Source organism: Nerophis lumbriciformis, linkage group LG37 (assembly GCF_033978685.3).
Source record: "Nerophis lumbriciformis linkage group LG37, RoL_Nlum_v2.1, whole genome shotgun sequence".
Lineage (NCBI taxonomy): Eukaryota > Metazoa > Chordata > Actinopteri > Syngnathiformes > Syngnathidae > Nerophis > Nerophis lumbriciformis.
The window spans coordinates 13,821,325-13,834,197 of record NC_084584.2 but is presented as its reverse complement, the minus strand read 5'-3'; the positions used below and the strand labels follow the sequence as shown (position 1 = coordinate 13,834,197).

The 12,873-nt window shown below is 42.3% G+C and overlaps 1 protein-coding gene across 4 annotated transcripts in view; it reads left to right on the top strand.

Moving 5' to 3' along the window:
- Positions 1-12,873, top strand: part of ints8 (integrator complex subunit 8) — a 43,273-nt gene that overhangs the window by 17,072 nt on the left and 13,328 nt on the right. For all 4 annotated transcript variants that reach the window (XM_061930918.1, XM_061930919.1, XM_061930920.1 and 1 more), the window contains exons 12-22: positions 5,100-5,170; positions 5,236-5,411; positions 5,483-5,613; positions 5,714-5,824; positions 7,899-8,103; positions 8,183-8,304; positions 12,030-12,214; positions 12,291-12,324; positions 12,391-12,450; positions 12,526-12,587; positions 12,660-12,778. In XM_061930918.1, coding sequence (XP_061786902.1) covers positions 5,100-5,170; positions 5,236-5,411; positions 5,483-5,613; positions 5,714-5,824; positions 7,899-8,103; positions 8,183-8,304; positions 12,030-12,214; positions 12,291-12,324; positions 12,391-12,450; positions 12,526-12,587; positions 12,660-12,778 — 1,276 coding nt within the window. The remainder of the gene's footprint in view (positions 1-5,099; positions 5,171-5,235; positions 5,412-5,482; positions 5,614-5,713; positions 5,825-7,898; positions 8,104-8,182; positions 8,305-12,029; positions 12,215-12,290; positions 12,325-12,390; positions 12,451-12,525; positions 12,588-12,659; positions 12,779-12,873) is intronic.

Genomic DNA, 12,873 nt, shown 5'->3' with positions numbered 1-12,873 from the left:
AGTATTTATCTTTATTCAAACAACAACTATTTTTGGGATACATGATAATATAATATTTTGATTTTGATAATATTGAATTTGAAAAGATATGCAACTGCATGCAGTACATCATTTTTAATGTCAAAAGGGAAAGAACAAATATATTTGGTAAGAAAAGATTAAGCATTTTATTCACGCAAATTATTTCCAGGCTTTCGCGGGCCACATAAAATAATGTGGCGGGCCAGATTTGGCCCCCTTGAGTTTGACACCTGTGCTTTAGACTGTCAATCAACATATTCTTGTCTCAAGGTACCACTCATTAGAACAATGTGCAAAAATGTACTTTCAAAAATATTTGGCTTTATGCAAACAGTGCCCCTAACCCAGGGATCGGCAACCTTTACTCCCCGCACCCCCCACCCCCTCCGTGCGTCGGTTGATGTGTAGGGGGTTGGGTGGGGCCGGTTTGGTGGTAGCGGTGGTGTATAATGTAGCCCGGAAGAGTTAGGGATGCATGGGATTCTGGGTATTTGTTCTGTTGTGTTTATGTTGTGTTCCGGTGCGGATGTTCTCCCGAAATGTGTTTGTCATTCTTGTTTGGTGTGGGTTCACAGTGTGGCGCATATTTGTAACAGTGTTAAAGTTGTTTATACGGTCACCCTCAGTGTGACCTGTATGGCTGTTGACCAAGTATGCCTTGCAGTCAGTCACGTGTGTATGCAGAAGCCGCATACAAAATGCGACTGGGCCAGCACGCAGATAGTATGGTGAAACAGCAGATGCGACGACAGGTTGTAGAGGACGCTAAAGGCAGTGCCATCACGGCACGCCCTCAATATTGTTGTCCGAGTGAAAATCGGAGAAAGGTTGCCCCGGGAGATTTTCGGGAGGGGCACTGGAATTCGGAAGTCTCCCGGAAAAATCGGGAGGGTCGGCAAGTATGCAGCTGAGCCGCATCCGAGTGATCAAAGAGCCGCGGGTTGCCGACCCCTGCCCTAACCTGAAGAAATAACCAATTAAAAACTATAAAGAGCAGTGTTTCCCCAAGACTGCCAAGATACCTGTGGGGGTGTGGTCAGGGGCGTGGTTATGAGCGTGACCTCAAGTAATTTGCCATAAAGATATTTTTCTTTAAAAATGCTGAAAAAAATAAAACATACATTTAAAAGCAGATATGTTATTATTAATTAGTATTAACATATATTTGTCATATTTTTAATTGTTGCTGCTTTTTGGAAAACGTACTTTGTTGACATTTTTTTAAAGAGTTGAGAGACTTTTAATGAGTTTTCTACTAAAAACAACCGGCAACAAATCTAGCATCTTTTTCTACTTCGATGTCCCAGACGAAAGAGGTGAGCTGCAGCGAGCATGACGTTACACTTGCTTCGCGCTGCTGCTCCAGTTGGACTTTCCTTCCTTGAAAGCCGCCACTGTCCTCTTAATATTTGAACGTTTTGTAGATGTAGACAAGTACTTGGGATTTACTCTTGATCTGAGCTTTCATTTAACAACTTGCTCTCTAAGCTTAGGGTAAAGCTTGGTTTCTTTTTTAGAAATAAAAACTGCTTCTCTCTTAAAGTCAGAAAGAAATTGGTGACGTAGTCTCACCCACCATTTTCAACTGTATATGAAATCAGACTTATCTTCATTGAGTGCACGCCGATACACACATTGGCTGACTATCATTTATAAGGCTCTTTCAGGTTTAATGCCTCCATACTTGTGTACTTTGTTACAAAGAAAAAGCAGCTCTTATGCATTACGCTCTAACAATTTGTATGTTTTAACTGTTCCCCATGTACGGACTGAATTTGGCAAAAGAGCTTTTGGCATTGCTGCCCCTATGGCATGGAATGCATTGCAGACGAAACAGAAACTCACTGAACTACTTCCATTTGGAGCCTTCCGTTCTGTCCTGAGGGACAGACCGCGAGAGACGTTTGCACAGTGCCTGGTTTTTAAAAGGTGTAAATCTTTATTGTTTTACAGTTCTCTTTTATGTATTTTTAAAATGTATGTCTCAACGTATTACTTTTTTGAAACTGCACTGTGACATGTGCTGTTGACCTCTTGGCCAGGTCACCCTTGATCTCAATGGGTTTCTTATCTGGTTAAATAAAGGTTCTAGATGGCTGTCCACGGGTATATCTGGGATAAATTAAAATTACAGTAATCAAAGTATTTTTTTAGTGGTCAAGTTTTCGGTACATCAATTGTCAATAGTGCACAAATAATAGGTTATATATATCAATTCATACTGTAACGACCAGCTAATGTTAAAGCCCGGGGGTTTCTCATTGTCCCATTCGGTTGAGTTTTTCCTTGCCCTGATTCGTTGTGGCTTGTGCAGACCTTTGAGACACTTGTGATTTAGGGCTTGTCGGAGGCAGATATTTTCATATACGGTATCCGTATTTAAGTGTTACTTCTTTATTTTCATAATCATATTACAAAACAGCCAGTGTTTTTCTTCCAATTGTGGTCTTTTGGTTGTCTGCAAATACTGTGTGCTAACCTTGAATATGGAATGTAAGGAGGAGAGATAATCCTTCTCCTTATCTCTTCTTGTGTCCAGATGCGGAGGACAATGGGCATGTGTTTGAGCTGGAAAGACAAGACAGCGAGGGTGGGAGGGAGAGAGACTTTACAGAATAGAAGGTTTCCATATTTTAGGGCAGACCATCTTAGCTGCGCGATTGAATGTTCTATGCTGGACTGGTCTCATTATATTTACAAAGCTTTGCAAATATATTACAAAATACCTATTCTGTCTCTGGTGGTTCTTCTACTCAGCTTTAAGTGTCGTAAAGAGCTTGGGAGCGACCAGAAACTTGTATTCCCTGGGAGGAACAACTGGTCCAAACGCAACAGGCTATATAAGTAAACATTGATTGATTGAATGTTTTACAGTATTTCCGGGTGTTGCAAACAACACCGTCCGTGCCTGACAGGTGATTGGCGGAGAATGAGGAAGTGGTGTTGTGTGTCTGGGGAAGCGAGAGGAAAGTGTTTGCACGGGAGGTAAAACATGTTGGAATTGGGACGTTTTTTTTAATCAAAATTATTTATTATTAGTAAATTTTTGTTACTTTGCGGAACTTCTCACCGGCGAGTCGATGAGGGACGCTATGTCTGTAAATCCTGTGTGTGTAAGCTCAGGTGCTGAGAGCGATGCACAGAGTGAGACCTCTTTCTCCGCTCAACAATTCTTATTGGAAACATGTCTGTCACCCAAATCACCGGTGATTGTGGAAGAAAAAAAATTTGGTTTCTTGCGGTTTGGTTATCGCCAACGTTCCCTCTAAGGTGCGCGCCTGCGCAATTGCGCACTGCTCAAGCGTCCTCTGCGCACAGCAAATATATGCCACGCACCAAATCAAACCCATCTGAATTCTAAACAAAATAAACACATTCATTGTGTGTAATTTTGCAATGCAACTCTGAGTGACAGTGACAACAAGCGGCCCTAACGGTGTTCGTCAACACCGTTCAGTTGAACACCGTTCAATTATTGTAACGTCTATCGAGATGCTTCGAGGACAGGAATTATATCGATCACTTTATTGAGCAAAACTGTTTATATTCGGCCATAACCACACCAAAAACATGAGTAAAAAACTTCTGTCTCGAAAAACTAGTCATTTTCTGCCGTACAAACCAGGCCAAAAGCAACTTGTCATCTGTCACCAACACGCATACCACTAAGCCACTGGTGCGTTTATGGCCACACAAAAAGTCGGACAACTTAAACACCACACAAAGTTACACTATGACTCCTCAGTCATACGTGTGCTTATTCTACTGTCATTTATTATTAATGTTAATTTATTGATATTAATCATGGAATGATGTTACTAGAGAAAGTTACAGGAATGCACACTTCATCCTATGCTTACATTTCATTGTGCAACATGAGGATGTTTAAGGGCATCTACCGTATTTTTCGGACTGTAAGACGCAGTTTTTTTTCATAGTTTGGCCGGGCTCCAGTGCGACTTATATATGTTTTTTTCCTTTTTTATTATGCATTTTCGGCAGGTGCGACTTATACTCCGGTGCGACTTATACTCCGAAAAATACGGTAAATGTGATCTCTGAAAGGGGTACAAATGATTTCCAAAGCAGGACCCCCACCCAGACATATTGTACAATACTAACCAATAGCTTATGAAAAACAAGATTTATTTTATTTTCATTACAAGTGGGCCAAATCACTAATATTACAAAATAATCTCATGAAAATGACTCCTCATTTGAGTGTTATTATAAAAGATTGGTTTGAAACAGGTGTGCTGCTGGTATTGCCACGTGTGATGTTGCTCACATGTGCTCCACTCAATGCTCAGGGAGTTTTTGTGTGCTGGCCCAGTCACATTTTGTATGCGGCTTCTGCATACACACGTGACTGACTGCAAGGCATACTTGGTCAACAGCCATACAGGTCACACTGAGGTTGACCGTATAAACAACTTTAACACTGTTACAAATATGCGCCACACTGTGAACCCACACCAAACAAGAATGACAAACACGTTTCGGCAGAACATCCGCACAGTAACACAACATAAACACAACAGAACAAATACCCAGAATCCCATGCATCCCTAACTCTTCCGGGCTACATTATACACCACCGATACCACCAAACCGGCCCCACCGAACCCCCCACACATCAACCGACGCACGGAGGAGGTGTGGGGTGCGGGGGTTTGGGGGGGGCGGTAAAGGTTGCCGACCCCTGGGTTAGGGGCACTGTTTGTATGAAGCCAAATATTTTTGAAAGTACATTTTTTCACATTGTTCTAATGAGTGGTACCTTGAGACAAGAATATGTTGATTGACAGTCTAAAGCACAGGTGTCAAACTCAAGGGGGCCAAATCTGGCCCGCCACATTATTTTATGTGGCCCGCGAAAGCCTGGAAATAATTTGCGTGAATAAAATGCTTTATCTTTTCTTACTAAATATATTTGTTCTTTCCCTTTTGACATTAAAATGAACATGAACAATTAGAGGGAACATTGGTTATCGCACTAATTAAAACCTCGGTGTCAATCAATGTCGATTATTCGTGCAGCCCCAATTCACTGCACATTCCTCAAATCCTTCCTGCAGGTGAGCACGCGGTCATTGGAGAAGGAGCGTTCATCAGAAACATCCAGAAGAAACATGGCTACTTTTATGCGGTGAGTGAGAAGAATTAGTTTTTTTCTGTTTCGCGGTCCAACACAAGTCCGTCCTGGTCTGGCAGCACTCTCTGTGAAAGCCTGGAGGATCGGTCTCTGGTGTTCGTGGTGTCCTCTCACAAACTCTTCACGGAGCTGCTGAAGGAGGAGGAGAGGAAGTTGCTGGTGGAGCAGATGCGGAAGAGGTCGGCCACGGTCAACCTCAGCGCAAAGCCCCTTCCGTCCTTCTACGACATCCCAGGTAACCGCAGGGGTTTTTCCGGGCAGCGCTTTCTCGCGTCCACGCACACTGACACCGTTGCTCCTCGGCAGCGTCGGCGAGCGTGAGTGTCGGGCAGCTGGAGCAGCAGCTCATCCTCTCCTTGGACCCGCGCAGGATCAGGCAGATCCTCACCGAGCTCCACGGCGCCGCAGATCGGCGCTTCTGGAGGGTCAACAGCAAGGTTTGAAACTAGGAGATCAAAGAAGCCCAGCCGAACGCGCCATTCGACGTCAAAAAAAACATGACTGCTTGTTTTTCTGAAAACTCTGCGCTCCTTTTAGTGGGAAGTCCCTGCAGACTACCGCAGTGTGGTCCTGGCTATCAAAGACAACCTGACCAAGGACCTGGTCTACATCTTCATGGCCAAAGGCCTTCACTGCATATCCATAAAGGTTAGACTACGCCACGGGTGTCAAAACTTTTTGACTGTGGGACCGCATTGGGCTTGAATAAAATTTGGCCAGGGGCTGACAGCCGTGTGTGTGTGTGTGTGTGTGTGTGTGTGTGTGTGTGTGTGTGTGTGTGTGTGTGTGTGTGTGTGTGTGTGTGTGTGTGTGTGTGTGTGTGTGTGTGTGCGTGTGCGTGCGTGCCTATATATATGTATATATATATGTATATATATATTACTAGCAAAGTAAGATTTTCATTGTACGGCTATATATATATGTATATATATATATATATATATATATATATATATATATATATATATATATTACTAGCAAAGTAAGATTTTCATTGTACGGCAAACTGTCTGTTAAATTGTGCATATGACAATAAACAATCTTGAATCTTGTGTGTGTATATATATATATATATATATATATATATATATATATATATATATATATATATATAAAATTTAAAAAAGTAGTGGCGACTGGCGAATGTGTCCTGCAGAAATGAGAATAAAGCGACCTAACTATTGTTTCTGTTGCAACAGGGACATTATTCAGTGATGCACCGGAAATGGAGTAGAGCTTGTTGTGAACGTGTCCGCCGAAGTTGTACAATAAATTACGGCCCAGGTTGGTCTAAATAATAAATTATGTAGTCCGTGTGTGATAGAGATCATAATTTAACAATTCTTACCCTAAAGCGGAGCTTAGCAGACCCATTGTCGGGTAAAGTGAAGGCTGTTACCCCCGACGCGAGAAATTGGGCCGCCATCTTGAAGTGGTGATATATATATGTATCTATCTATCTATCTATCTATCTATCTATCTATCTATCTATCTATCTATTTCTCTCTAGACCAAAAGTTTGGACACACCTTCTCATTTAATGTGTTTTCTTTATTTTCATGACTATTTACATTATAGATTGTCACTGAAGGCATCAAAACTATTAATGAACACGTGGAGTTATGTACTTCACAAAAAAAGGTGAAATAACTGAAAACATGTTTTATATTCTTGTTTCTTCAAAATAGCCACCTAGCGCTACCTCTCCTGACCACTGGCTTACTCACGTCACTCACCCCACACACTGCCATTCTTAAAGGAGCACACACACACACACACACACACACACACACACACACACAACAGCCGCTTTAAAACATGCTTTGCCAAAAGTGGCGATTAGTATTACCACCTTTGCTTCAAATTTAGGTAAATATTTAAATAATAAGCATTCAGATTTGCACGAGGCGTTATAAGAACTGACAGGTAATAATGTAGTTGTTACACCTGTCCTGCTGTTCGGTCTGGTACAGACTGTAGTCGAGGAGCACAGGGAAGACGTTCCCTTCAGGGTCGATGCCATGTCAATGCCTTTTAATTTATATTTTAACCTTGTAAAATTGTTCCTTCACTGAGTGTTTAATGTAGTGTAAGATTTTCTGTCAAAATAAAACCAATATTGACATTTTTCGTAGTCTATTTGGAAAAGTATCGATTGGTACCTGTAATAAATTATTGGTATCGGGACAACCCTAAATCGTACTAATAAATACGATATCATTGAAACATAACTCCAACAAAAAAAATGCTCTGATACCGAAAGGGAAAAGCGGTAGAAAATAGATGGATGGATAGATGGATGTGAGATTACCCGTGTTGTACTGTTGCTGTTAGGTCAGGGTGAGCAAATCAAGCGCTGCTCTTCTCCGTGCTGTAATGTCTGTGGTAACCTTCCCCAGAGCTCATTGTCAACAAATATGGCGTCGATAGTGTGGGTCTTTTTTCATTTATTTTCCATTTTTCGTGTTATTTGTTTCAAATGTTGTGCAAACATTCAGAGAGGAGGGCGAAAAAACATTGCGCATCAACACATCAAACATTATTAGCCACCTGAAAACGCCAGCGTCATGCTGAAGAAGCACAAACTAGTTAAATCTATATTAAAAGAAAAAAAATGATATAAATAAGTTAGCTGTAATGACAACAGGAAATTATCCAAATCAACTTAAAAAAAGTTGTGCATCCCTAGGTTTACGTTTTTGTTTATTTTTGGGTGTTGTAGGACTTCCTGCACGCGCGGCAGCTCTTCTCTGCCTGCTTGGAGCTGGTGACCGAGTTCTCGCCGCGTCTGAGGCAGGTGATGCTGAACGAGATGCTGCTGCTGGAGGTACGCGCCCACGAGACGGTGGCGGCCGAAGGCAGCAAGGAGCGGCCGCCCCCCGACCTGGTCAGCAGAGTGAGGGGCTACCTGGAGATGAGGATACATGGCGAGTTCTATCACGGACAAATTAGTCCACACCGTCACACACGCCGCCTTCAGACTGGTGACCATGTTCCTGTGCGCAGATCTTCCTCTGCGTCAGGTGGTCGGGGAGGAGTGCGTGGCCTTCATGTTGAACTGGAGGGAGAACGACTACCTGACTCTGCAGGTGCCGTCCACTGCCGTCATGAACAACCCGTACATCAAGGTAACCACACATGGAGATGTGGCTTTGTGTGACCCCAGTTTGGTCTTTGATATTATTTATTTATTACTAGACTCCTGAAGAGCCCCCACTTTAAACCTAAGATCACCACCCCACACACACTCACTAAATTTACTTGTGCTAAGGAACTCATTAGAATATCCTTAAAACCCCCCTAAATAAGTGTTTTTTAAGGTCTGTTTAAATAAATAAATACATGTAATGCACAGTAGCCAGAATGTGCGTTTTAAGAATCACACTCATAATCATGTGGCCTAGTGGTTAGTGTCCGCCCTGAGATCGGTAGGTCGTGAGTTCAAACCCCGGCCGAGTCATACCAAAGACTATAAAAATGGTACCCATAACCTCCCTGCTTGGCACTCTGCATCAAGGGTTGGAATTGGGGGTTAAATCACCAAAAATTATTCCCGGGCGCGGCCACCGCTGCTGCTCACTGCTCCTCTCACCTCCCACGGGGTGAACAAGGTGATGGGTCAAATGCAGAGGACAAATTTCATCACACCTGGTTAGTGTGACAATCATTGGTACTTTAACTTTACCTAAATATGACTATATATGTCAAGTTTCCTTTTACTTCATTTTGTAAGTTAGAGATGAGCTGACTCATGTAGGATGATCATTTAATGACTAATCATAATTATGATTATTATTTTTATAATTACTGCATTTAGTGTGTGAATGTTGTCTGTCTATTTGTGTTTGCCCTGCGATAAGGTGGCGACTTGTCCAGGGTGTACCCCGCATTCCGCCCGAATGCAGCTGAGATAGGCTCCAGCACCCCCCCCCCCGCGCGACCCCGAAAGGGACAAGCGGTAGAAAATGGATGGATGGATTAGTGCAGTGGTTCTTAACCTTGTTGGAGGCACCGAATCCCACCAGTTTCATATGCGCATTCACCGAACCCTCCTTTTTTTTTTAAATTCAAGACAAAGTTATGTGTTTTTGGTAACACTTTAGTATGGGGAACATATTCTAAGTAACAAAGACTTAATTTAGAGTTTTTTGGACACTAGGGCAACATATTCTAAGTAACAAAGACATAATTTTGAGTTATTTGGTTAGGGTTACGGTTAGGGTTAGAGTTATAATAAGTTCATGCCGAATAAGGCATTAATAAGTACTTAATAATGACTAGTTAAGAGCCGATATGTTACTAATTTGCATGTTAATAGGCAACTAATTAATGGTGAATATGTTCCCCATACTAAAGTGTTACCATGTTTTTTTACTGCTGCACAAAATGAACCGTGCATGAACATCACCTTGTTCAAACAACAAAACCAACACAGTGCATAAACTCACAACAAATTACACACCTGCAAATCAGTCAGACTTCTGCTGTTGCCGTATCCGTAATACGGAGATAGGGAGAAGTTTTTATTTACACGATGAGTCGGGTGTGTCTTGACCTCCGCCGAACCCCTAGGGTTCGATCGAACCCAGGTTAAGAACCACTGGATTAGTGCATCTACTAAGTGTTAATCCTCCTGTCTTTAAAAACTAATAATTCCTCTCTTTCAAACTTTAATCAAAGTTCCTCCCATGTGCTATGAGATGCAAAAGTGAAAGTTGAACATCATTTTATCTGAAGCTCCTACAATTAAAAACAAATATACAAATAAATGTAAACATTTTAATAACATAATAAATAAATCCAAAAATAATTTTTTTTTTTTAAATAACTATGTCAAGTTTCCTTTTACTTCATAGTATTATACTAGTTTTTAATGCAATATGGTCTTAAATCTGCTGCTATAAAAACACCAACGGCATTTGTTATTGCTTTAGCCCTGCCTGACTTGCCGAGGAGAGGCTACTTGAACGCGGTGTTTGCACCACGCTCGTCTTTACCTTCGTTGAAGCGATGTTCACTTGAGGGTGGTGACGCTTCAAATGGGTTAGCATGTTTGACGTGTTGGCAGAAGCATACCCTGCCGCTGCTGAACAACCTCCGTCCTCCATTGTTGTATCGCACCACGAAGCCGAAGTGTTCCCAATCGGGAGATCTCAACGAGGCAGGAGGGTCTTCCAGCTCTGGCTTTTGCATGTTGTTGTAGCCCGGTCGCTGCTAGCATGCAGTGTGTTGTGCCTCGGTGTGCATTGTTTACACAACGTGCGGTGCGCTACTTAATTAATATGTCCGTGTGGAAACTCGTTCGGTACACCTCCGAACCGAAACCCCCGTACCGAAACGGTTCAATACAAATACACGTACCGTTACACCCTTAGTATTTTAACATAAAAGTGTTTGATTGTGAGGCATTAAAAGCCACAAAATGCAACGGGTCCATCAGACCCACAAACACTGGCTGAGTAACAACAATATGAAAGGCATACTTGGCAACCTTGAGGGGAGGAGTATATTTACAGCTAGAATTCACCAAGTCAAGTATTTCATATATATATATATATATATATATATATATATATATATATATATATATATATAAGAAATACTTGACTTTCAGTGAATTCTAGATATATATATATATATATATATATATATATATATATATAAGAAATACTTGACTTTCAGTGAATTCTAGATATATATATATATATATATATATATATATATATATATATATATATATATATATATATATATATATATATATATTTTATTATATATATATATATAATATATATATAAATAAAAGAAATACTTGAATTTCAGTGTTCATTTATTTACACATATACACACACATAACACTCATCTACTCATTGTTGAGTTAAGGGTTGAATTGTCCATCCTTGTTCTATTCTCTGTCACTATTTTTCTAACCATGCTGAACACCCTTTCGCAGGTACGGTACCCAGAAAGGTTTCGAGTACCACCAAAAAACCTGAATCTCTGAAAACAGTATTAAAATCTGTGTTAAAGGTGTACAAATACTGTTTGTATAATAAGCATGTTATTGTTTACAAATGAGGGTTAAGAGTTCAGTACTAAAAAAAAAAAAAAAGAATGTGGCTTAAGTACAGTTTTTTAATTGAGCTGCTGCATTTTTTGGTTGGGTTGTTTATTTATTTTGAGTAACTTCTACATTAATAAAAGGGGAGGAATGTAATAGAGTGATCTATGTTTGTCTGTTGCCATCTCCTGGTGAATGTTGGCTATAGCGTACTGGGGTTACTTTTTGGTTGGCCAACGAGTTACGTGGTGTTGCGCACCTGACATCAAGTGTGTGAGTCTGTTCTGAAGTTGACAGTAAAGAGACGTGCTTCATCACCTCGCCTGGTTATTGCCTCCAACTCAATATATTACAACAACATTGCTGTTTACGGCAGACAAACTGCTTTACGTTAGAATAAAAGATGACTGCTGTTATTGTGTGTTGTTACCGCGCTGGGAGGACGTTTATGAAACTGCCTAACAATAAACCCACATAAGAAACCAAGAACTCGCCCTCGATCATTCTACAGTTATAACGTGTTTGGGCAGGCATGCTGTTTATATTGTGGGAAAGCGGACGTGAATACAGGCTGTTGACACGTCACTCAGGTCCGCATGGAGCTGGAGGGGGCGTGGCTTCCAGCTCCGCCTGAATTTCGGGAGATTTTCGGGAGAAAATTTGTCCCGGGAGGTTTTCGGGAGAGGCGCTGAATTTCGGGAGTCTCCCGGAAAATCCGGGAGGGTTGGCAAGTATGATGAAAGGTAATAGTGTTTCCCGTGAATATCATATTCCATTTTTTTTAACCTTCAGCTGGGCCAGCTCCTGGCGTCCACGTGCAAAGAGCTCCCCGGTCCCAAAGAGAGCCGGCGCACTGCCAAGGAGCTTTGGGACGTGGTGGTGCAGATCTGCAGCGTCTCCATCCAGCACAAGCGCAGCAACGACGGCCGAGTGGGCCTGATCAAGCACCGGGAGTCCTCCATGGGCATCCTGCACAGGTGCTCTTCACGCTCCGCAAGCCGGTCTTGTATCGGAGAACCTTCTAATTACTCTGATCCCTTCTCGTCCACCCAGGAGTAAATTGATGACATTTGTCACCAAGATCAGAGTGAGTACACCATACGAGCGCAATCGCGCGACCCATTGTGACGCCGTTATCGTGTTTTGGTCCCAGGAGCCGTTGGTGCTGACGACCCTCATCTCGCTTTTTGTGAGGCTGCACTCCATCGTGAGGGTACGTCGTCCACTTCCCGCCGCTCTCCTCGCACAAGTGACACGTTGCTAACCCTCCCTGCGCCCTCCCTCCCAGGATGACATCGTCAACGAAGTGACCGCCGAGCATCTCTCCATCTGGCCGTCGTCTCTCCCCAAGTTAGTGGGCTCTGACCTCCTCCTCCTCCCCCTTCTCCCCCCCCCCCGCTAAAAAGGCGTGTACGTGTGCAGCATACAGGCGGTGGACGTGGAGGCCGTGGCGGTGACGGTTAAAGAGCTGGTGACCTACGCCCTCACGCTCAACCCCAACAACCAGTCGTGGCTCATCACGCAGGCCGACATCTACTTTGGTATGGAAGCAACGCAGCTGCACTTTTTTCTTCGCCTTTTTGGCACGTGGAAACTAAATGTTAGCTCAACTAAAACATTTTAGCAGTAGCAGCTT